Raw genomic sequence first — 25,923 nt, 5'->3', positions numbered from 1 at the left:
AGGGAAGTCCCTCTCAAAAAGTTTTAGGAGTGTAAAGAAGTCCTGAGATGGACAAGTTTGACAGCTGCTGCTCTGAGATGAACCAGAAAATAATCAGCCTCTTGGCTCTTTTTAAAAACCCAGTTGTCGGCTGTCCTTAGATTCCTTTAAGATAAAACCCTGTAAGATCCTACCTCGGCTGAACCTTCTAACAACACATCCACTTGCAGGAAGGCTAGCTGCTCACACCCTCCCCATCTAACTAAAGTTAGTACCAAAAGTTAGGCAAACTTTCGTGCCGAGGAGGAATAAAAAGACTGCAGTGCTTGTTAAGAATGCCCATTACTATCAGGGGCATCAAGACTATTGCCGGGGCCCAAATATTCTCTTTATCACACTTGGTTGGGATGTGCATATTTCATAAAGTAACAAATGGCAAAATGATCTTTTTCTTGAAAACGTTCCTGAGTATTCCGAAATTCCTGGTGATTCAAACAGGTTTTTGAAGGTTCGGTTTAAAATTTTGCATAAAGAAGTGGACAAAAAGTAGACGTACACGAATAATTAGTGAGAGGGAAACGCTACAACTTACTTTGAGAGTTTAACCTCACTTTCTAACACTCCTAAATGCCTTCCGGATTGTAGCAAAACCACAGGTGACCAATTATCACTGCTATCCTCACAGACATCTGAGTAAAAGTCAAGACAGCCTGAATACTTTTTTTCATCTTCAAACCTTTCCCTTCGGAATTCCTCTGCCATTTATTCCAATTAGTGGCTCACTTCTCAGATCCGGCCCACTCTGTGGTCACATCGTTTCTCCTCTAGGCAGTTCTAAACTCTGCATCACATCCAACCACCACCAATATTCCACTTGAAAGCGAGAAAGGAAGACATAGGAAAAAATAAAAGGCTACTGACCCCATACTAAGTTCATAAGAAATTGCTCTAATACAATTGTTCAGTAAGCCTTTTATTTTTTTTCAATAGATTCTATAATTATTTTTTTTTCCTAAATATCTTAAAGTTATTTTTCAGCCTATGTGTAATTTAAACTATCACAAAGGCTGTGAGGTACACCTCTGAACTGGGTATGTTCAAGTCAGTCATTACTACTGATATTCTTAACACTTCTGAACTGTATACTTAAAAATGGTTAAGATGGTACATTTAGTGTTACTTTTTTTAAAAAATAAATTTACTTATTTATTACTATTATTTTTTTTGGCTGCACTGGGTCTTCGTTGCTCCGCGACGGCTTTCTCTAGTTGCGGCGAGCGGGGGCTACTCTTCGTTGCCGTGCGCGGGCTTCTTATTGCGGTGGCTTCTCTTGTGGAGCACGGGCTCTAAGCGCGCAGGCTTCAGTAGTTGTGGCTCGTGGGCTCAGTAGTTGTGGCTCATGGGCTCTAGAGCGCAGGCTCAGTAGTTGTGGCGCACGGGCTTAGTTGCTCCGCAGCATGTGGGATCTTCCCGGACCAGGGCTCGAACCCGTGTCCCCTGCATTGGCAGGCGGGTTCTTAACCACTGCGCCACCAGGGAAGTCTCAGTGTTATATGTTTTTTATAAAAGGAAAGAAAAAGCGTTGAATTATGCACTTTAAATAGGTGAACTGTATGGCATGTGAGTTGTAACTCAATAAAACTGTTATTTTTTTAATCTGTAGTTTGTTCTTAATTAGTTTCTGTAAAAGAGTGGGAAAAAAACCTTTCCTACTGAGATACGGATAATGACTAATTTTTTGAGAGGATGAGGAAAATTTATACACAAAAATATGTACAAAATCTAGTAGACATTTAAAAATTATTTTAATATGAATCATTAAAATTTTCCTTTCACGAGTGATGCCAACCTAACACCCATACGTCGAATCACATGCTAGAGTTTCTTCCAGAGGTTGGTCAACAATATCTTCCAGCTAACAGAAAGGTATTTCAAAGTTAATAATGTTTTAACACAGGATTCAAAATCAAAAGAGAACATTTCTAGTCACCCAATGTTTCAAATAGTGAAAACAGACAACTTAGAATGGATCACTTAATTGTAAAAAGGTCAGTTCAGCACTGGTAGGAAATAGGTCTGAATATCAAAGTAGATTTTTCCAAAGAAAAGAGACATTTTTCAAATCAGCGTGTAGCACTGCAAAAATCTCAGGACCAAAAAAAAAAAAAAAAAAGAAAAGGAAAAATCACATAAGAAATGAAATGGCTGAAGATGAAAGGATTGTTGCTGTTAAGACTAAAAGTTAAATTTTAGCCAAGTATATTTAAAACATGAACAGGCAGAGAGAGAGCCACGAGTGTTCACAATCAGAGGCAGGACAAAGTGGCAGTGATCTTTCTGACAAATAAATTGCTTGAAATATTGCATGACATGCTACACAACACCCTGATTACTTTCAATTTCCAAGTGCAACCAAAAGATGGGTCCAATTATGACATCAATACAAGCTTTCTTTCAGAATGGAATGAAAGAACAGTAAATCCCAGTGGCCACGGGAGTTCTGCAGCAGCGATGATGTCATATATAAAAATAGACATCCTCTAACAGAAGCTGAAACTTGTGTAAACAGCACACTGCACACTATTCTCAACTGCCTTGCATGAATTTGCAATGCATGCTGTTAATAGCACGAGATTAATCATTTCATGTTTTACACTATTTCCTGATTTACATTTCAATTTCTAAACAGACTCCATGGTGTAATTTCTCAATCTGTATAAATTAAATCAACATAAATACCTGATTATAACTGCAAGAAAGAGAAACGGTCCCCCCAAAGCAAGGAGACAGAGACCACCGCAGCAGCTTTAACAGGCTGCATTTTGCCAGGAATGCAACGCTGTTATGTCCACCTATTGTTCAAAGACCTTTCCGCAGGAAGCTTTCTGCAGGATTTTAAAATGCAACATGGTCTAGGTGAGGAGGGGCTAGTAAACCTGCTGAGAATAAGCATGAAAAGCAAAGGATACTTTTGACACTTCTCTTTAAAAGACTCTCTGATGCAAATATGAAAACATCGGGGCATGCATACAACAGTATCTACCAAAATGTGGGGAGGGCAGGTTTGTATCTATCACTCCTATCAACAGTCTATCCACATCCCCTCTTTCCATTCTTTACTTCCCAATTCATTTCTTTTTTCACATTTCTATTGGGCTTTCTTGGATTAAAGAAGATTTTCCTTTGAGCAAAGATAATAAGGCCATTCAGGAAGCCATGCCTGATTCCTCAAGATGCCTGGTTTTTGAGCCTCCACAGTACCTGGATTTCCCTCTATCTTAACTGCCCATCGATTTATCTGTATTTTGTGTGAGGCCATAAAGTCAATGAGGGCAGATTCTGTCTGTCCTGTAGACCTTTACAGCCATGGAGTCTGGCACAGCCCTGAAACAAGGTGGGTGCTCAATAATATTCATTAAAATAGTAAAAACATATAAATGAAAATACTGAGCTTTCCTCTCTATGATACAAGAAACAGAATACACAAATTTTCTGAAACTCCATCCTATTATAATTCACACAGAGGGACTGACGACCATACTGAAGACAAAGGCTTTAGATTTAATTAAGCAAACAAATGCCTGATGAAAGATGAAGAATAAAAATATTCAAATAATTAAGAAATTTCCCCACACTTGAATAATTTCTGTATATGCATATAAACAGATTTTAAATATCATCATTGAATAAATTAGTCAAGTGGGATACGAACTGTCATAAGTTAAAATCTTAAGACCTTAATATTCTAGGAAATTTAGTAGACACACAAGTCACTGATACACAACACGTGCTCTTACTGTTAAGTAGCATATATTGGATTAAAGTAGGAAGACCTCAGTAAAAAAGTAAAGAATAAGTGACAAAGCAAAGCCGTAACATGAGGGAAAATATTGCCTATTTCTAATGCAAGAACAACAGCTCACGTCAAAAAGTCTAATGTCAAATAAATGTGTATAATCACACAAACACTGTAATTTTTTCATGTCTCAATATTTAAATTTTTTTTTTGAAATTAACCTACCAAGAAGTCCTTAACTGAAGATGAAACCAACTTAAATCAAATCCATCGCTTAAAAAAAGTGATAGATTATATTCACAGATATATAAGATATATATAACGTAGGAATGATTATATAACCATTAGAAGAAATAGTACTTATATTATTATGAAGAATAACCTTATTAAAAATAGGACTCATTTTCATATGCCTCATATAAGAATCAATCTTACTACATTGGTGCTACGTTAAAGATATTGTATTATCGCTGGCTATAATAAAAAAATTAATTCCATGATGTTTTTGTAATATTACATTGTATTCAACTTAGATTATATTAACTTAATTTTATGCAGTATTTTTATTTCTTTTGTACACCTGCACTAAGAACTTTAAACTAAGCCTGACCTACTGAAAAATTCAATACATAATTATTAAACAGTGCCCTGAAGTGTATATTCCCATTGTAGAAAAGGAGTACTAACAGAATGTGTGGGAAATACCTTTTTCTATGACCGACGGATTCTCCTTATTTCCAAAAGTTCACATTGATTGAAACTTTATAAATAAGTTTTATGTTATATTATGTTTGAATCCTCCTAATTCAAATTTGTATAAAGTAAAGTCACACTTTGGGGGGTAAGTAGGAGTGGAGGTGGAAAGTCAATCGGAACCTCAAAGTGTGGACAGCATTTTAATTATGCAACCAGCCCTGGAAGGCTGCAAAGGTAGGAAACGTCAGTCGGTACACATCACCTCCACAGTTTAGACGGGACAACTTTTCCTTAGTCTTCAGTCTAATATCTCTGTACAATTTTCACACTTTCTAAACGAGGAAGAGAGCAGAGCTGTTTTTTTTTTCCCCATTAAAAAAAAAAAAAAAAAAAGGAATAAAAGATGACAGAACCGGTATGTGCCAGCTTCCCCATCCCTGCATCCAGGTGAAAGTAAGAAGGCCCTTCTTCCCTTTTAAGTCCTCTCCCTCTCCCCTCCATTCTTATTATGGAACTCACATTTCCCTACCCACCCAAACTTCGAGAATAAATTACCCATCAATGCAGAGGGGGCCTGTAATTAGAGGTAAAATAAACAGGTTTTCCTCCCCCCCACCCTATTCTGAGCCTGTCGACAAGGTAAACCCGTCCAAAGTCCCAAGTCAGTCTAGAAATGACCCCAAACTTCCCAGCCTCTGCCGGGAACCTTATCCACGACCTGACTCTGCCACTCTGCCTCTTCCCACTCAAAGACTGAAAATTCGTGCCGCATCCTGTTTTCTGGCAGTCTTAAACACAGCCTCAACCCAACTCACCAAAATGTAAGAAAATGCTAATGAAAGCCATCTCCAATCTTGCCTTCTCACGGCATTTTAAAATGCTTGCTCTCTGCAAACCTCACACACTTGCCTTGAAAAAGTGACCTGAAAACACTCTACATGGACTATGTGAGTATTAGTGTTTCTGAAGAAAATTATTATCATCTGTCTTATAAACTGTTGCAACACGTCTAATTTTTAAAAGTGCACATAAAGGTATACATCATAACCCAGTGCACATGTTAAATTCAGTTCCTACTTCTAAATGGGAATTAGACTAACCGGTAATTTCTCATACTGAAAAAGAGGAGGACTAATTACATACTGGTGTACCTTTTAAAATATTTAAGTTATATATGTTTTAAGTATACATGTACTAGATAAAAGCTCAAAACACTGGCGCAATATAAAAACATTTTTATACAGTTTTATCAGAATCTTATCAAATTTAAAAACTATCAACATTTTTTAGATTTACCACATCACTGAAAAATCAGCAGTGCTTCTAAAATAAAATACAGCAATTATGTCACCTGTGACATTTTAATGTGCATTATGTTGTATAGAACGTAAAGTAATGGCCTTATTTTAATCTGAAAAGTTATACAAATATTTCATGTTTTCAGGCGAGGTTACTGTAATAGCCAAAGATATTACACTGACAGTAGCCTTCCTCTAATGTGAATTAAATTATTCATGACCTTTTTCCTGGGCAATAAGAAAACACAACCATAACATTTCACTAGTTACTTAACCAATTAGTTTCCAGAGATAAATGAGTTTTTCTTCCCTGACTCCAAATTCCCTGATAACCCCAAATTTGACCCAAAATTTCAAACGAGTAATGCTGAAACCGTAAATTAGTCATATACTGGCATGAAACAAATGAGCAAAGATATTATTATAGGCCTCAATTAAAATACAGAATGAAATAAAAGCATGAAATCTGGTTAAAAATCAAGCGCAAATAAGAAAATGCAAGCGAATTTTAAATTCTTATTTCCTTTTTGACAAAGCCTTTATTCTGACTAAAACTTTACCAGTGGTCTCCCAAAATGCTCTCACACTGGGATTCCTGAAATTTAAAGCTTTCACCTATAGCCTTTAAAATGTAAACGTCTAATGGATTTCCCATAAAACTTTCACACAAAAAGCAGTTAAGCATCCAGGATGTCTATCTACCTGTCTTTCTCTCTTCATTTCTTTATGCGCAAGGCAGGTTAGTTAAGAACTGTGCTCCACTCATTCTTAAAAATACGTAGTCTGCACTTTTATTCGTTCTTCAAAGAAAGTGAGCAATTTATCCCTAGGTCTGCACAAATAAAGCAGCCTGTGACATCACCCAAACCACTGATAGTTTCAAAGTTGTAAGGGATTTTTACTAAATCAGGGCAAAATACAAAAGAACAAGACCAAGCAAAACACATCAATATTATAAACTCATTAGTTACAATGCAAATTCACAAATGAACTGTGGTTAGTACTAGGAGACCACACACAAATTACAATACCTGAGATTTAGTGCATTCCTTTGAGCCAGAATGAAATGAGTGCCATAGAGGAGGAAAGGAAAAGATGACATTATCAGACATGCTACAGTACATCTGCCAAAATGAAGATCATGTTAAATTAGGTTAAGAATGACCGTACAGCACTGGCTCCGTGTATGATGCCCTTTATGTTCCTTAGCCATGCACTTGAACTTGAAATGCACCTGCAACCATTTAGGTCGCCTGTGAAGTAGGACCATGCACCTTCTCAACAAACTTTTCACCCTGGCTCCCACCTTACTAGGGTTCTTTCAAAAGGAGTTATTTCTGCTCAGAATAAGTAAATGTGACTTAGGGCTAATTTTGTTGTTTTCATATGTTAAAATCATGTACTTGGGCAAAATAATAATTATATAAATAAAGTTAAAACACAATTTGCATGAAAAGACGGGATTCAATATTTAGAATTATGACTCTTGTTGCCCATCTGAACTCATTTAGAAAAACTAATACCACCATGTCACATATTAGCAAACTGGTACCTGATCCATCAGTAAGCAAGTTAAATTTTTCACCCTAGTACTGAATTTTCCCTCATAAAAGTACCTGTTGACCAGGTAAGGCATTTTTTAAAACCACTAAAAAAAAAAATAATCTTGAATAATTTTTTAAAACTTCACATTTAAAAAAAAAATCAGATTAAAAAGGGGGAGTCGTGTAGGGGAGGTGGGTGAAGTATTCCATAAAGGGGGAAAACATGGGGATAGCAGAGAGAAATAATTATAAAATGACACCCCCGAACTTAAATGGGACAAATATAACTATAAAATCAAACCAATCAGCTTTAACACTAAATTTTTAGTAACCCACACTGCTGCTAAATATCTTGGTATAGAATCTGATTTGGAAAAATAATTCCAAAGCAGAAAGGGTATTAACAATATTAGTAGATTGTACTATTAATGTGTACAACTATTTTTAATCCATATTTCCTTCTTCCATGATGCTACACTGACACTAAAAATACTACCTTCTTTTACAGACAATGGTAACAAAAAACCTTTCATAGGTTTTTTCAAAAAAATACCAAGGCTCTCCAGCAGGCAAACAAAGCTGACTTTATGATGAGCAAAAAGCAACCCTTTCCAAATGAGCTCAATGAAATGATTCAACTATGAAATTCATGTTAAATTAAAATTGTGCATGGGCAGTGAGACGAGTAGGCAGAGAGCTGGTGGTCAAAACTGCTTAAATATTCAAATACAAAGGGCTCTCAGAAATAGAACACATGAAGTGCGGGTATAAAATGCATCACTTCAAGTTACCAGAAAATTAAGTACATAATTTTAAGTCTATATACATTTTTCCATGCAGTTTGCATTTATACTTATTTGCAAAAAGAAAGAAGAGGATACGGAAGACAAACAAATAAGAAATGTAAAATAGTTGTCTTTTACGTGTTTTTATTTTTTCATATTTTTATTTTAAAATTAATTTCACAAATGAGTGCTCATTTAATGGTATTATAAGTATAGATAAACCATATTTGACCTTATTATGACATATGTAAGAATTCAAGTTACTTTCTTCTTGAATACAGAAATCCTCAAATATATTTGCCACTATTCTGGGTGGGCCACCAGGGGACATGGACACAGCATAGCTGAGCAGAGAGAAATGAGTGAGAAAAATAAGGCTCCCAAACTGACTACGCTGGGGTCTTGTACAAATCACTCATTATCTGTGCCTCGGTTTCCTCAAACATAAAAAGCAGTTTCTTTACCTAGTATTTACGAAATAAATGACAATCAAGTGGTGAAGGCATTAAAGAGGACCTCTGAACCTATTAGAAATGCTTCAGACCATCTTTACACTGGGATTTACAGAAGCATCATTTCAAATTATGCTCTCACTTCACCATATTAAAAACCAAAAATTCTCAGACAATATTCTCACAATGGTATGAAAATAACAGGTAATTTTTATATATCTAACTTTTGAATAAAAAACAGGTATGATACCCGTTCACTGGCGACGGTGAGGGAAAGGGCAAAATTTTAGATCAAGATAAGAACCTAAAAATATCCCAGTTACAACTGTACATGCTGGTCACAAAGCTGATCCAAAGAGACCACGTTAAGAAAGAAAAAGGCTAAACAATGCCTTTTGATATCTTATTTCAATGCTCCTTAAACTATTCACATTATGTGTTTCCAGAAAAATCTGCACTTTGAATAAGTATACCACAGAAAGGAATTGTTCATCAAAAATAGAAAATGTATGTCTTTTCACAAGACTCCCAACAAAAAGCTATAAAGATAAATATAATTATTATACTTGTATAGCTTACCGTATGATAGCCTCTAGGCAAAGGTGGTTTGCCCACAGGATAAGGGTCCACAGTATCAATAATCGTTTGTCTTTCCCCCTTCTGGTTGATTTTTCTAAATCTCCTTCGAGACTGTCGATGAGAAGCTTGACGCTGAAAATATTCTTCATTTTCATCCATATAGTCTACCTGAAATAAAATCCCCCAAGATTTCATTTCTTCCAACACCATGTTCCATATAAGATTAGATGCAGAATAAAACTTACGGGTAGTCCACATTCATTCATTGTGCAAAAAGACATTTGTAGACAAACTATCTCGACAGACTTCAAATGTTTTTGAACTTCTCTGGAACTAAGTGGTTCTGAGTAACTTTTCTTTATAAAAGAAAAGAGGCATTTTCAGTTCCACTTAGGACAATATGGGTAACTCTTGAATTTCCTGCAGTCTCAAAGGGAAGGATATTTTCAGTAGTCTTTGTCCTGATTTATTAATGAAAGATCTCACAGGATACATCACCATGCATTATGAAAGCAACTGCCCCATTGTCTTAACTAAAGCACAAAAACTCTCATGAAGTAAATCTGTTTAAAAAAAAAAAAAACCCAAATCCCAAATGACTCAGACACGACTACTGGCAGAATGACTTTGGTAGATTACTTAAGGGCTTCTCTTCCTACTTTCATTCTACAGATTCAGTTTTTTTTTATTATAAATCGCACTGTTCTCAAAAAATAATTTCCTCATTTTGAACATTTAGAAAGTGATGAATGGACTAACAGAAGAAAAGTTACGTTCGGTTAATCCTCACCGCACTACATAATGAAAATGGGATTGCTCACAAAAGCATATTTAGATCCTAAGATGGTTCTCACACTGACAAACCTACTAGTCTGCATTGTATGGACAAGGACAAAGTCCTCAAGGAATTCTGAAGGTCAAAAATCCTTCAGATCAACACAAAATAGCAGTAACAGAGACCAAAATCTCAAGGAAATATCTGAAATGCTTTTCAAGACCTGTGGCTGGAAAGCCCAACGTATCTGCCTACATTTTTCCACTCCTAAATCTTTACTCACCACCATGCCACTTTCTCACTTAACAGTAAATTTGGGGAAATTTTACCAAAAGTTTTCACTAGCTTTGATGAGGAAGTTCCCATTTCTGACAAATTCCTCTCCTCCATCATAGGGAAAAAACCTACATCTCCTCTGAAAATAGACTTATAGGCATCTACCAAATATTTTATTAAATATGAATAAAAAGCCTCCACCATCATCTGTTTTAGGCCATTATTTATTCAAAAAGTTTCCCTGCCCAGATAGATGCTGGATGGGAAATATTATGCACACCAGCCAACTGAGTGTCTCTACTTGGCACTCCCTCCAATCTTATTTTTGTTGCTGATTTTTTTAAGGGGTACATAGTGTCCCATCTTAAAATCATGTTTATACAGTAAGGAAGAATGTGACAGGCTTTCCTTAAAGCATCAGTAAAAATAATTATGTTGCTAATATCTCTTCTAACGTTATGTTTTTTGCATGTGTCTTACCTCAATATATTTTTTAAATCACACTATTCAATTAAAGAGATAAAAATCTCAACAGAGTATTTAACCAGCATAAAAGTCCTCCAAATTTCTTTCAATTAGATAAAGGAAGTGATTTCCTTTGTCAATTGTTGCCTGAATACATATCACTGTGTCTCATTTAAAGTACCTCACTCATTCCAACCAATACTTGGAGAGCTAAAATCCTGCAATTCCAAGATTCTCCCCAAGTTTAAATTAAATGGCATTTTCATAGACTGATTTATAAAGTTCAAACACCAAACATTTAGGTACGTGACCCTTTTAAACTTTCTTTTTCATTATTTGACTCCCGTAAATAATTATAATGATTATGAACTAAAACTCAAAAAGTTATGAAATAAATATACCTAGAGTTATAAAATATATAATACAGTTATAAGTAGTTTGTGAAAATACTTTTATTTCATAACTTTTTTTAAGGGAAAAAAGTCTTCACAGAAGTATTCTTACCACAATCATTTCAGAAGGCTCTAACACAATGCATTCACAGCCACGCCTAAAGCTTCCTGCAGAACGCTTGCCAAAACTAGAAAGAAAAAAAAGATTTAAGAAATACAAATTGTGAATTAAAGCTAACCATTCAGATGAATAAAAACAAGGAAGAAAACAACTACAAAAAATATACATTGAAGAAAGAGAACTATCTCAAACCATTATTTACACAGAATGAGAAGGAACCATTTAAGTTTTTAAATCTCAGATATATTTCTCTGGAAAATTCCAATATAGTGTTTTTGAATTCATAATGTAAGTAATGAAGAATCATTATGAATGTGTTTTGTGTTAGGCTGTCTGAAACCACTCCCAGTTAGGTGAAGATTTAGAATATTCTAACAGGGGTGGGAATTGGATCAATGGCAAACTATAAAAATATCCAAGATATAAAATGCATATAATTCTCTTCTATAACTTAACTTGCTTAGGTTAAACATTTCTTTCACTTAAAAATGTAGTTATTTTTCTAAATTTTCAAATCAACTTATTCAAAATCAGTTTAAGGAAAAGGTATTCAACTCAGGGCTTTCAGCTACACAGTGACTTACGTGGACATGCATTCCCAAAGCCCCTTTCCGCGTGAAAACTGCACTGCCGACTTCAGACACGGCACCTCTGCCCCATCTGTGGAAATACCCACCTAACGCTAGAGCAGATTTATTCTCTCTGGCATAGCTTTATGCCAACTAGAGCCACGAAGAGTTCTAAGTAGTCATGACTTGTTCTGCTAACGTACCACCTACCTCTGCTCATTCACTACTCCAAAAGGCCTCCCTTCCCTCCAGTCAACATCTTAGTAACCATTTTTTTTCTGGCCACACCGTGCAGCATGGGGGATCTTACTTTCCCAACCAGGGATCGAACCCGCAGCCCCCGCAGGGGAAACGCGGAGGTACGGAGTCTTAACCACTGGGCTGCCAGGGAAGTCCCAGTAACCGTTTTTAATAACCTACTTTTGAGAAAAATATGAGGAAAAAACGCTTCCAAAGAGCTATTTTATCGAGATTTTTTTTCCCAAATCAATTAGACATTTGAGCAGCTCCTATGGACATTCTCATTCCTTTTATAACTCTCTTTATGTCATGGTAGTATACAATGTTTCACATGTTAGAACCCAACTTGGATTAGGAAAAAAAAAAAGTCATGTAAGATGAAGAGAACAAGAAAGTCAACGTTCTCACTCTATGAGCTTGGGACCTCTAGCAAACCAACTTGACCATCCTCATAGTCTAAACTGTACTCATTTTTAAGGTTATCGGGCGAGCTCAGGCCATCACTGAAGTCATTTCCTGCTCCAAAATTGTTTCTATGAAAATCAAAAAGAACCATACTTAGCATATCTGAAAAATCCTTCAAAAAATATTCATACATACATATTCTCACAACCATACATATTGAAGTGCTTTTTTTAAGTGGAAAAAAATCTGCCAAGAAAAATATAATAATCTTATCTTCTTTGTCATGTTATTTCACATGCAATTAAAATGACCTAAATTTTTACATATTCTCCTCTTAGTTTACAATTAAAGACCACTAAAATTACAGAAAATTCTCAACACACACAAAAATTTGCTTCTGGTTTTTGAAACTATCTACTTGCAATTTATTTTTTTACAATGAAGCTTATAATTTAATGATGCACTACAAACTAAGAAATAATCTCAGTGTGTTAGTAAAATATGTAGCAGGTTTCATGCCATCATTGCCCACTGAACCCTGTTACAGGACTAGGTAAAAACATATATTGTATGTTTAAGTTTTATCACTAAATAAAATAGCACTAAAACCTAAAGAAAATCACGTGACTCTAAGTTTTTTCGTATTTTATTAAATTACAGAACCAGACAAGCTTCATAATCATAATGATCGAGTGGTTTTCCTTTTTTAAAATTTCATGTAGTAAAAAAAAAAAATCAAACGTCTATAATGCATACAATGTTTAGATGACAACTTAATAAAAAATAAAAACTGCTAGAATTGAGTTGCTCACAAATTTTAGCAACAAAAGTAGTGACATCCACACGAATAAACTATGTGGTATTTATTTATTTTATGCCTAATTCTAGTACCAACCACTCCCTACTCCAGAATTAAGGCTATAAAACCCCTTACCGATCAGCCATTAGTTCAACAGAACTTTATGGCTGAGAAGATATTCACGTATTTAGTTGCACTAACACTATTACTTTAGGGATGAAAAGTGTGCATCCCCTAAGATGTGCTACAAAAAATATCTCTATGCCTTTTGCAAAGTGAGCTGCACTAAAATCTAACAAAACTCTCTTTGAAGCCCCAAAAGACTCAGGTTCTACTGACCATCACAAAGATGTGAACCATAGGAGAAATAATAGACTCTTGTCAGGTTAATTCTTTGAATACACTGAGGGGGGGAAAGGCAAATGCACAGAGAACCCACTCCAGCAAGAGAGAATAAATTATTTCATTTATCCAAAAATCCATTGTTTCGAACACAGCCAAGAACCCAGAAGGAAAGAGTGGCCTCAAAAGAGCTAAAGCGCAAGTCATGAATGCACTCGCTGGGGCCTAATGACAAGGTCCCTTGGCTCTATGGCAGAGAGGAGTTACTCTTAGCTTACAAACCAGAAGCTGTAAGGTAGGAATGGTCAGGGAGGAATGAAAAACGTCACCTAGAAACCCATTCAGCCCACAAAATACTTCTGCTTCTACTCTCTGATTCTTTGAAACAATAAATACAGAAACAAAAGTAAGTAAACACCATTATTTACTAAGTTTTAAAAAATCTTTGACCAAGTTCTATATAAATAAACTGTTTTAAAAATACAGTCCCGGACTCAGTGCTCTGTGGTGACCTAAATGGGAAGGAAATCCAAAAAAGAGGGGCTATATATATACATATAGCTGATGCACTTTGCTGTATAGTAGAAACTGACGCAACACTGTACAGCAACTATACTCCAATAAAAATAAAAATAAATAAATACATAAAAAAATTTTTTAAATACAGTCCTGGAAAATTTTAGAGATAAAAAAGGTAACCGGATAGAGACATACAGCAGGTAAGATCTCCCATAGATGATATTAAGATCAAATTTTTAAAATATTTTAGATGATTTAGTAGGAAGAAATGGAGAGGAATCCTCAGGTTTACAAATGACACAGAGACGTTTAGATAGTAAAGCACAAAACAAAGCCAGTAAGAATAAAGCACAAGCCATTTTTATAAAGTTTTATGTGCGTATAAAAAAGCAGTAAGGACCCAACCTGCACAAGGAAATATTCTATGTGAAAAGTGATCAAATGCACAAAGTATGTAAGATAAGATTAAACAGCAGAGAGTTCTCATGTTTCAATTAAAAGTCAAATGAAAACTAGAAGTCTTTCAAGGCATTAGCACAGTAAACTGCTAACATAATAAATAACAAATAATAAACAGAGATACACCTCAAAAGGATGGACACACTAGGAGAAATGAAAAATGAAAATTACTATACATACCCTTATAGAAAACCACGTAAATCTACAGTAGAGCACTGCCCTAGAAAAGTTTCTAAGGGGAAAAACACAGAGCTAAAAAGTTTCCAACAAAAAAATTAAGGGTATCCAAAGGGCTTTCTGTAAAACCAGAGGCACAAATTAAAAGAACACTTCATTCAGTCTTATTAATAGCAGCTGAAAGTTGGTATCATTTAAATTTCTAAAATCATGACTTAAGGAAATGTAGAAATGATACACATTAAATAAGAAGTTGGTTAACTTAAAAAGTACACCTACAATCCTTGAGGGTTTTAAGAAAAGTCAGAAATAGATAAAGATTGTTCCAAAGCCATTTGCCTAAATTCTCCTCCAAATGTTCCTCGGTGCCACTGTCAGAAATGAACAGTTAGTCCTATCAAATGCATTCTTTTTTACTATTAAGTCTTATAAGAGACTACACAAAGTGGTCTACAAATTCGATGCAATTCCCATCAAAATCCCCCCAAAAATATTTTTTGCAGAAATGGAAAAACCAATCTTCACATTCATATGAAATTGCAAGGGGCCCTAATTAGCCAAAACAATCTTGAAAAACAACGAAGTTAGTGAACTCACACTTTTTTTTTTTTTTTTTTAAGTTTCATATAGTAAAAGGTTTTTTCTACATGCACTTCAATTTCACAGCAAGAGTGGCATAGGATACCTAAACACAGAAGAGAGCATTCATGCAAGATATCTAACTCCTTGATATAATAATGCATACAATTCAAAATGATTACACTATCATTCCATCTAGGGCTTTCTGCAACTACAAGGTGGTGGTTATGGAAAGCATGGCCCTTGGTATCAATATCTAAAAAGCAACCACCACCTTCTTCTATGTGTGTTCTCTTTTTGCGTTTTTTCTTCATTTTCCTTAATCAACTCTGCTGTTGTTGCTGCTGCTTAGCAAAACTGGTAAAAACAAAATTGTAATCATTGAACATAGTGCTCTGGCAATCAAGACGTTTAAAACCTTCAATCTTCTGGGGCGAAGAAAGCACTGTGCGACATTTAGAACTCTGATTTACAAACAGGGTGGTCACAAACTTTCCTGGCTTGAAGACTTCCACAACTTTCCTGATCAGGTCATCATAGGAGGTCTGACTTAAGTTTGTTTCAAAGCTAACATAAGAAAATTCTGGTTCTGGAGTGATGTGAATAGTCCAATAAGTTCCATCCAATTTCATTCCATTCATTGAATACCCACAAGGATTGAACAGTGTGGCATCAATGACAGAACCTGGTATCAGGTCACGAATTCCACTCTCACGAGTGACATGCTTTGCAGTAACACCATCTTTCATGTAGAACTGGTCCATAACTGCTGGGTCAAGCTCACTCATCAGAATTTCCAGGGTTTGATCTGGCTGATTGATTACCCGACTCTCTGGGAAATCCAAAGTATACAAGTACCAACAATCAGAATTCATGCGTCCCATACAATATGCTGCTCCATTTGGGAAAATTGCATTAAGAAACTCTATTTCTTCCTGGAAATTCCAGTGTGGGTACCCTTGGTGAGAAGGCTTCATGAAATTCTTACGAGAATAAAAGAAGCTTTGAGTCAAACCCACTGTAATCCCTAGCAAGTTTCAACAAGGGGACGAGTGCTTTCAGCAAGAGGGAGTACCACATGTCTTCAAAATGAAACGTCTCTTGGAGACAAACATGCTACTCTCACTGAGTACATAAGCTTCCTGCTTGTCAGTTTTTGTCACACTTATGATTGAACATTGCACATCCTTCAAAAGTATGTCCCACTCGGATCTTGGGATGGTGCGAAGATCCCCAGATCCTTGCTTTGCGTCGGGTTGCTGCCTGGAGAACCACACCTCCAGCAGCCTCTCGGCCCCTTCGAAAAAATGTGCAGCTTCCATCACCGTGAGACTAGCGAGCAACCAACAACCACAGAAAATCAACTAAATTAAATCTCTTCTCCTGCCGCTGCCGCTGAGGATCGTTCCAGCTGTGTTAAAGTTCAGGTTCTTTTTTTGCTATAATTTTATATTAACTTTTTTTAAAAAAGGGTTAATAAAATTTTCCCGGCTTTTTTTTTTTTTTTTTTTTTGGTGAGCGGAAGTTGAACGTGAGTCTGTTGGAAATAGAGGCAGATACAGCTCAGTCTCTTGTAGTCCACTGTTTCGCCGTTAGAGAGAGTAGAGCGAGCGCTAGCTAATGTCGCCAGCCATACTGTGGGAGCCTTTTTTTTTTTTTTTAAAGATAAGTAATTGCTTTTTTTTTGGCTGTGTTGGGTGTTCGCTTCTATGCGAGGGCTCTCTCTAGTTGTGGCAAGTGGGGGCAACTCTTCATCGCGGTGCGCGGGCCTCTCACCATCGCGGCCTCTCTTGTTGCAGAGCACAGGCTCCAGACGCGCAGGCTCAGTAGTTGTGGCTTATGGGCCCAGCCACTCCGCGGCATGTGGGATCTTCCCAGACCAGGGCTCGAACCCGTGTCCCCTGCATTGGCAGGCAGATTCTCAACCACTGAGACACCAGGGAAGCCCTGAACTCACACTTTTAATTTCAAAACTTACTATACAAAGCTGCAGTAATCAAACCAGTGTGGTACTGGCATAAGGAGAGACACATATGGACCAACGAAATAAAACTGAGAACCCAGAAATAAACCCATATCTATGGCTAATTTTGACAAAGGTGTCAAGTTCATTCAATGGGGGAAGAACAGTCTCTTTAACAAATGTGCTGAGACAACTGTATTTCCACACGAAAAAGAATGAAGTTGGACCCCTACCTCTCATGACATACAAAAATTGACTGAGAACGGATCACTGATTAAATAAAAGAGCCAAAAACCATACAACTCTTAGGGGGGAAAAAAAGGGATAAATCACCATTACCTTGGATTTGACAATGGACTCAGAGATGACACCAAAAGCACCAGCAGCAAAAGGAAAAATAAATAAACTGAACTTCATCAAAACTGAAAACTCTAGTGCACCTGAAGGACATCATCAAGAAACTGAAAAGATAATCTACAGAACAGGAGAAAATATTTGCAAATCATATATCTGAGAAGGGTTTAATATCCAGAATACATGAAGAACTCCTACAGCTCAACAACAAAAAGACAACCCAATTAAAAAATAGGCAAAGGACTGGAATAGACCTTTCTCCAAAGAAGATATGTGTATCAACATCCTTAGTTATTAGGGAAAAGTAAATCAAAACCACAACGAAGCTACTCACCCAAGTTGCCCACTCTCCCCTCAAGAGTGCTTAATAAATCCTTGCTGTGCTTTCTCAAAATAAAAACAAACAAACAAAAAGACAACAAAAAACACAACCAGATACCATATCACACCTGATACTAGATGTGAATGAGATATTAGGATGGCTATAATTAAAAAATTTTAAAAAAAAGCAAAGAATGCAAAAAATGTTGAAGAGGATCTAGAGAAGCTGGAACCCTTGAATTTTGCTGTTGGGAACGTAAAATGGTGCCGTCACTGTGGAAAAGAGTTTGGCACGTCCTCAAAAACTTAAACACAGAATTAATATAAGACCCAGCAATTCTACTCCTAGAAAAATACCCAAAAGTATCAAAAACATGGACCCAAACAGATATTTCACTGCAGCATTATTTGCAATAGCCAAAAGGTGAAAACAACACAAGTATCAACTGATGAGTCGATAAACAAAATGTGATATATACAATGGAATATTATCCAGCAATAAAAAGGACTGAAGTTCTCATATATGTTATAACATGGGTAAGCCTTGAAAGCATTATGCTAAGTGCAATAGCCAGTCACAAAATGACAAATATTGTAAGATTCCACTTATATGAGATATCTAGAATAGGTCAATTCATAAAGACAGAAAGTAGACCTGAGGTTTCCAGGGGTTAGGGAAATGCAAAGTTACAAAGTTTCTGTTTGGAGCTATGAAATGTAAGTTGTGGAAATAGGTAGTGATGATGGTTGCACAACAGTGTGATTGCAATTAATGCCATTGAATCCTACACTTTAAATGGTTAAAATGGCATATTTTACGTTATACACACACATGCGCATATCCACAACTTTTTTTTTAAGTATATAAGAGAAACTTATCAAGAAGATTTGTGTGTTTGTTTGTTTTAGTGGTTTTGAGTATTTTGGCAAAATTCAGGACTTGACTAAGAAAAAGTAGTAACTCCACTTTGACCAAACAAGAACCAACCTTAAGGGCAAAGGAAGAGCTAAGTTTGATGACTGAGCTATACCACTGATTAACTTGGAACCAATCTTTTTCTACACTAATTTAGCAATGAAGTGATAGAGGTCATGGGTGAAAGAACTGGGAAGATACAAAGAGATGGTAAACAAATGTTAATGAAATATCTGAAATCAGTTTTTTTTAATTTTTATTTTACATTGGAGTATAGTTGATTTACAATGTCGTGTTAGTTTCAGGTGTACAGCCAAATGATTCAGTCATACATATACATGTATCTATTCTTTTTCAAATTCTTTTCCCATTTAGGTTATTACAGAATATTGACCAGAGTTCCCTGTGCTATACAGTAGGTCCTTGTCGGTTATCTATTTCATATATAGCAGTGGGAATGTGTCAATCCCAAACTCCCAGTCTATCCCTCCCACCCACCCTTCCCCCCTGGTAACCTGAAATCAGTTTTGAAGAGTCAATTATACCTACATTTTCCTCTCACCCAGCATTATCCCATTTTTTATTTTATCCCTGGTGATAAATTAGGGGGGTCTCCCCACCCCGTGTCCACATATATACGGAGAGAGAGGGAGAAAGAGAGAGAGATGCACACACACATACAATTTTGCTTCCTATTCCTCTTCCAAATACTCACTGGACACGTACTACAGAATCAATATGAACTATGTAATCAATACAGAGCTTACAAGAAACTCACTAAATATAGCCCCTATTCGTAAATAGTTTGTATTCCGTGGAATATGACTGCACAGAAAGTTGTGATAAGAGGCAGAACAGCGAGCGCCATGAGTTCAGTAAGAAAGAATGTCATATTTGCTGCCTACAATGCATCTCAAAAACCAAATGCATTTCTTGAATGTCAGAGCTGAGAAAAAAACTTGAAAATCATATAGTACAGGGTCTCTTGGCATTTTTTTCTCCAGCTTCCCACCTGAAAGTATGTCAGAGTCCAATGTGCTACATCAAAGGCCCTCAAGTATTTCTATTTAGGAAAAGGCCCCCAAGTGCTTATAATATGTATGACCCGCCATCCTCCTCTTCCCATGAGAACTGTCCCTCCAGTTCAATTTTCATTGCATAAGTGGAGAAACTAAGCCAACCTACCTAAGGGTAGGTTAAAAGAGATGCCCAACATTACCATCAGACTCCATCACCCAGGGTTCTGGGATTCCCACACTGACCTGACCCTTCCTCTCACTTTCTGCTATAGCCCTTTTCCACACTCAATAATATAAGAACTCTGGTCTTTGGTAAGCTTGCCATGTGCAAGGAATAATTCCCAGACCTCCTCAGGAATATTGCTATGGTGCATCTCTTATACCAGTAAAGCACAAACCTAATGACAAGTGGGGGACAGAGCTTCGTGGAAAGGCGGATTCTCAGAGTCTTGCTCACTCACGGGCTAGCTGAGTGAAAAAGACAAGTCAGCTGTTGTAATTCAGAAGGCAACTCGAATTCAGCAAAACTACAAATGACCATCAAGGGCTTGAGGGTTACCCTGGGAGACTCGAAGATTTGAATGTCAAATCTATAAAAACCAAGCCTATTCAGGCAGCTGCTGCCAGAAATTCAACTACTAGCACATCTGCTCCTTTGAAATGGCACTCATAATATGACGTACCAAGATAAACAAAGATATTTTTAAAATTTAAACTCAATTTTTAAAGGGACGCAGCTTTTTTTTTTTAACTTTGAATTTAAACTTTAAAAAAAAATTATCCCTGTCTTCTGGTAATTTCAGTCTTTCTATGTACACGGGCATTTACATATAAGATACAAATATTAAAATACATATATAATAACTGTCTTTCAAAAAAAGATGTAGGTAACAGTTATCAATGAGACTAGGTCTGAATACTTAAAAACCTGTTAGCCCTTTCTGTACTTGATGCCAGCCTTTCACAAAAGGCCAGAGAGTGAGAAAGAGATAGGGAGAAATGGAGAAGTATGGTTATGTGTGTTTTAAGAATGCTGATAGGCTTCTGATTCTACAAGGTGTGAACATGTAATGACTATAGTCTTTAAATCCTTCTAAATTGTTCTGTAGAAGTACGGTGTATAGCTTGGCTTTCAACTATTAACCTCAATGTAGTTTCAGAATGCCCTGATAATCTTACACTAAACCACCAAAGGTGACAACTAAAAGTGATGCAGACACACGTTCCATCAACCTATTGGTTCTCTGCGCTATTTAAAAAAAAAAAAAAAAAGGCTAAACTCACAGCAAATGATTAATGAAAAGACCACCTGCAGCATAACAAGCAGAGTATTCCTAAAGGCTCATATCCCCTCAGTAAAACTAATTGATGAATGGCTGCTCCAAAGACAGTTTAACAATCCAGATTATCACTCCCATTGAGTTATTTTAACGGAACAAATTAAAAATTAAGAATTACAAATTGTTCCTAAAAGTGAAATAAACTAAGTTTAACATTTTTACAGGTGCAAAATGGAATGACTTGATAGTACCCAAAATATGCAGACAAAAAATTTACTGAAAGTAATTAGTCTTCTACATAATGTAAAATAGAGAAAAACGTTACCAGCCTGATAAAACTTTCTTTCAAGTTCAAGGCTCACAACAAGAAAGCACCAATGCCTGCAAATATAAAACCTTACCTAGTTTTCATAAATACCCACAGGCTGTGATTCACCGGACAGGGTTTTGCAGGCTCCTTCTGAGGGAAGGCCATCCTGTCCTGCGTTCCTGTGACCACATTTTCCCCATCCAAGTTCAGTCATGAGCACTTGCTGTGAGTGTGAGTTTCCACGAAAGGCAGTCGCTGAGCACGCAAGCCTCTTCCGTCAGTGGCCCTAAGCTTGCCCTTTGTATGGGCCTCCGCATTCCTGTGGTACGTCAGAACTGCCCAGTGGAATGCAACTCCTCAGTATTGGAATGTAAACTTTTTCATGTCAGGCTACATCCAGAGAGGGGATACACAGCAATCAAACCGTGACTACACTGGTAGGCAATCCTAATTTACAAAATGATTGAAAATGTGATTCTCCGAGATATCAATTTTTCATATCTTCATTTCTAGGAAATGATAAGCAGTTACTAAAACCTAAAAAATGTCTGGCCTGATGCTCCTAAACCAAAACCAATTTATTTATTTAGGACTTACAAAAAATACTCACATGACACTGTCTTCAGATAGCAGAATAGCAGTACACATTAAGAAAAAAAAAAAAAATCTAACAAGTAACTGCTGATGCAATCAATTCCATTCTCAAAAATCGGTAGACTCTACAGGAATACATTTAACAGAAGAGGACAGTGGCTTTAAAGACATCATAAAAATGCATTTAATCTTTTAAAAATATTTTGTCCTCACTCATTAGTTTAACAAGCAAAAAAAAAAAGTAACAGCTATTTAAAACAAAAACATACACACACCGAGTACACATAGAAGCTGTGTGTGTGAACAGGCTATTTCAGAACTATCTGGGAGAACTAAAGAGACGGTTTCTTTCAAGGCTCATTTAGAAGTATTCTAACAGTCATCACCCTGCACAGACGAAGAGAGGTTTGCTCCTCTACACAGCGAATCTCCACATTTTAACCCTCGCTTATAAAAACAGAGCACAGGAAAAAAAAAAAAATGACCAGCGAAGCCTCAGAGCTATGTTTCCCCCCCTCTGTTCATTCCTCAGTAGCCTGTGATCTAAGTAACTACAGAAGTACTAGCCATCTGATACTTATGCTGTTAACATTTCAATCCCTTAGAACAAATCTAACCTGCGCTGGCTTCGGTATCTTTGAAGCAGCGGCAACAGTGCTTCCTCGCGGTAGAGGAGCTGGGTGTCTGCAGCCTCGAGCCCGCCCCATGGCCCCCGTGTTTTCTCCGGCTGAGTCCACGCGGCTGCAGCCTGCGCTCGGAGCCCGCATTCTTCCTGACGGCCAATTTCCTGCTTCGGTGACCCACCCACCCTCCGGGCTGCAGTTCTGAGTTATGCGTGTCGTGTCGTGAAGGGCACTGTTTCCGCATACCAGCCTCATGACCTCAGCGGCAGCCGGACAGACACTCTTTATCAATTTCTTATTCACTATCCACTCTCCCAAGTCAAGGGCACGTCGGGGAATCTGCCATGTCTGCTCTCCTCTGAGCCTTCAAGGTCAAACGCTTAGGTGGGCTCGCCAATGCAATTCTGTTATTAAAATGTACCCGAGCTCTGCTACACACACTGCTCTCCCGCCACCAGAGGGATGTTGAATTGTGCACCTGGCTGGAATGATTATCACGGAGAAGACGAGCATAAATCTGTATCAAAACAGCATGGGAAAAGTTGAAGGAGGCTGCTTTTGCCGTTATTTTTCCCTTCTAGAGAAGAAAGGTGGCTCTTACCTCAGCTGTGCGGGGGTGAAGGGAGCAGGCAGTTTTTGTCTCTTGCCACAACCTAAGCAGCAAAGGACAGTAGTGGGATGCTGACTGCACTTTGGTGGTGTCCACGTCCTCGTGACCAGCTGCTGGGGAACAGCTGAGCTAAACTGATGTGCCGCTATCGGTCTGCTCAGCGGCACAAACAGGCCTCTGCTGATCACGGTGTTCTCTACACAGACGGCAGCTCATCAGTCTGTATGCAAGTTATGGTCCATAACAGCTTTCCCATCAGCTTCTGGGCACATGCCTTACCCAAAATGCCTCTGTTGAATCTTCCCCGTTTCACTGTGCAAAGCACACTGTGGATGAGTCGAAGAGGCGAGGAAGCTCAGCTCTGAGGTCTCATTTTAAAACAACCTGATCTTGGGACTTCCCTGGTGGCGCAGTGGTTAAGAATCCGCCCGCCAATGCAGGGGACTCGGGTTCGAGCCCTGGTCCGGGAGGATCCCACATGCCGCGGAGCAACTAAGCCCGTGCGCCACAACTACTGAGCCTGCGCTCTACAGCCCGCGAGCCACAACTACTGAGCCCACGGGCCACAACTACTGAGCCCGCGTGCCGCAACTACTGAGCCCGTGCACCTGGAGCCCGTGCTCCGCAACAAGAGAAGCCACCGCAGTGAGAAGCCCGCGCACCGCAATGAAGAGCAGCCCCCGCTCGCCGCAACTAGAGAAAGCCCGTGTGCAGCAACAAAGACCCAACGCAGCCAAAAATAAATAAATAAATAAATAAATTTATATAAAAAATAATAATACAATAAAAGAAAGTAACTTGACTTTTGTAAAATTCATTAGAGGTAAAATAAACAATTACATGAAGAAATAACTGAACAGACCTATGTAAATTGTTAGTGAGAAAAATGGTAGATGAATTCAAATGAATAGTTCAGATTCGTCCTAACCAGTAAAAACCTGAACTGATCTCAAGAATCAAATATTCAAATAATGGCAACAGAAACATCTGATATTCTTTAAAGGCTTACACGAATGGTACCCAAACCCAGCCACCAGTCTCCCCCAAGTCTGGTGTATGTCATAAAAGAAGTTGAAATAGCACACGTGTCTTCATAAAATAGGACCTAAACAATAATTCAGGTCACTTGAATAATACTGCCTTCATAAAATTCTTGGAAGTTAAAAGAACTCATTTCCAAGAAAGGAAAAGCATAAATTCACACATATGTGTGATTTCTTACAAAGATATCAAGTAATAAAATGTCAACTTATTGAATTCATCTGCATGGAATGTGGACATTTTTCACAAACCATACTTATCTTGTTTTCCCTTGTTTTGTAAATAACCGTTCCTTCTAATTCTACCAACAGTAACCCTGGCAATATTGTTTAACCTGTTTCAGATCTCTTCTTATAGATTGAGGTAGTTAAAAACCTAGTAGGTATCATCAAAAAATATTTAGGAATATATTTAATGAAGGCTGTGTATGACCTGTACACTAAAAACTACAAAAGGGGATGTAACCCTACAAAGGAAAATAATAGAAGATCTAAATAAATTATGAGCTATACCACATTTATGGTTTGGAAGGCTCAATATTAAGATGGTAAACCTTCCCAAACGGATCTACAGATTCAATACAATTCCAGTCAAACCCTAACACTGACAAGCTGATTTCAGAATTTATATGGAAAAGCAAAGACACAGAAGAGCTAAATAATTTTGATAAAGAACAAAAGTGAGGGATTTATACTGCAGGATTTTTTACTATAAAGCTACACAAATAAAGATAATGTGGTATTGGTATAAGAATTGACATGTATCAATAGATCAACAGAAGAAAAGAAAGAGTCCAGAAACAGACCTGAAACAAATTTGGTCTATTGATTTTTAATAAATGTGCCAAGGCAACTTAATGCATAAAAAATGTTCTTTTCAATAAATAGTTCTGGAACAGATGAATATCTGTATCGAGAAGCATAAGCCAAACCTCAACCCTTACTTACACCACACACACAAATTAAATCAAAATGGATCTCAGGCCTAAATGGAAGAGCTAAAACTATTAAATTTCTAGAAGAAAAACATGAGAAAACCTTTCTGACATCAAGTGAAGAAGAGATTTCTTAAAACAGGACACCAAAAGTACAAACTATAAAAGAAAACACTGACATAAATGGACTTCATTAAGGTAGAAAGTTTTTGCTTTTAAAAGACACAGTTAAGAAAAAGGCAAGCCACAGATTGGAAGAAAATTTTTGCTAAATATATCTAAAGAAGGAATTGTACCCAGAATACATAAAGAACACACTCAAAAATAAGACAGTCAATTCAATATTTTTTTAATGGGCAATTTTTTAAAAAAACTGTTTGAAATGGGTAAACTAACGCTTCCAAGAGGATATGTGAATGGCCAATAAACACATAAAAAAATTCTCAACGACCCTAGTCTTCAGAGAAACACGTAATAAAACCACAGTGAGATGACCGTCACATATACGCTAGAGTGGCTAAAATTAAAAAGATGGACAATACCAAGTGCTGGAGAAGATGTGGAGCAACCAGAACTCTCAAAAACTGCTAGTGGGAAGGGCAAAATGTTCCAGCCGCTACGCAAAACAGTGTGACAGCTCTTTATAAAGTTAAACATACATTTACCACATAACCCAGCAATTCCACTCCTAGGTATGTATTCAAGAAGTCA

General features: G+C 37.1%; 1 protein-coding gene and 1 pseudogene across 17 annotated transcripts in view; both read right to left on the bottom strand.

The window, feature by feature from the left end:
• Positions 1 to 25,923, bottom strand: part of RAPGEF2 (Rap guanine nucleotide exchange factor 2) — a 251,541-nt gene that overhangs the window by 107,293 nt on the left and 118,325 nt on the right. For 12 of the 16 annotated variants that reach the window (XM_082391303.1, XM_082391287.1, XM_082391286.1 and 9 more), the window contains 3 exons: positions 11,150 to 11,225; positions 9,130 to 9,297; positions 6,801 to 6,818 (listed from right to left, as the gene is read on the bottom strand). In XM_082391303.1, coding sequence (XP_082247429.1) covers positions 6,801 to 6,818; positions 9,130 to 9,297; positions 11,150 to 11,225 — 262 coding nt within the window. Of the gene's footprint in view, positions 1 to 6,800; positions 6,819 to 9,129; positions 9,298 to 11,149; positions 11,226 to 21,501; positions 22,571 to 22,621; positions 22,873 to 25,923 lie in introns of those variants that run through there. The other 4 variants (XM_082391290.1, XM_082391293.1, XM_082391289.1 and 1 more) reach the window with 4 other exon arrangements.
• Positions 11,234 to 19,280, bottom strand: LOC309628357 (S-adenosylmethionine decarboxylase proenzyme pseudogene; annotated as a pseudogene). Its single transcript has one exon. The product of its transcript is annotated as an S-adenosylmethionine decarboxylase proenzyme pseudogene (transcript).

Source organism: Balaenoptera borealis (assembly GCF_965194805.1).
Source record: "Balaenoptera borealis genome assembly, chromosome: 4".
Lineage (NCBI taxonomy): Eukaryota > Metazoa > Chordata > Mammalia > Artiodactyla > Balaenopteridae > Balaenoptera > Balaenoptera borealis.
The sequence above is the reverse complement of the archived record's forward strand: the minus strand, read 5'-3'. Positions and strand labels throughout refer to the sequence as shown.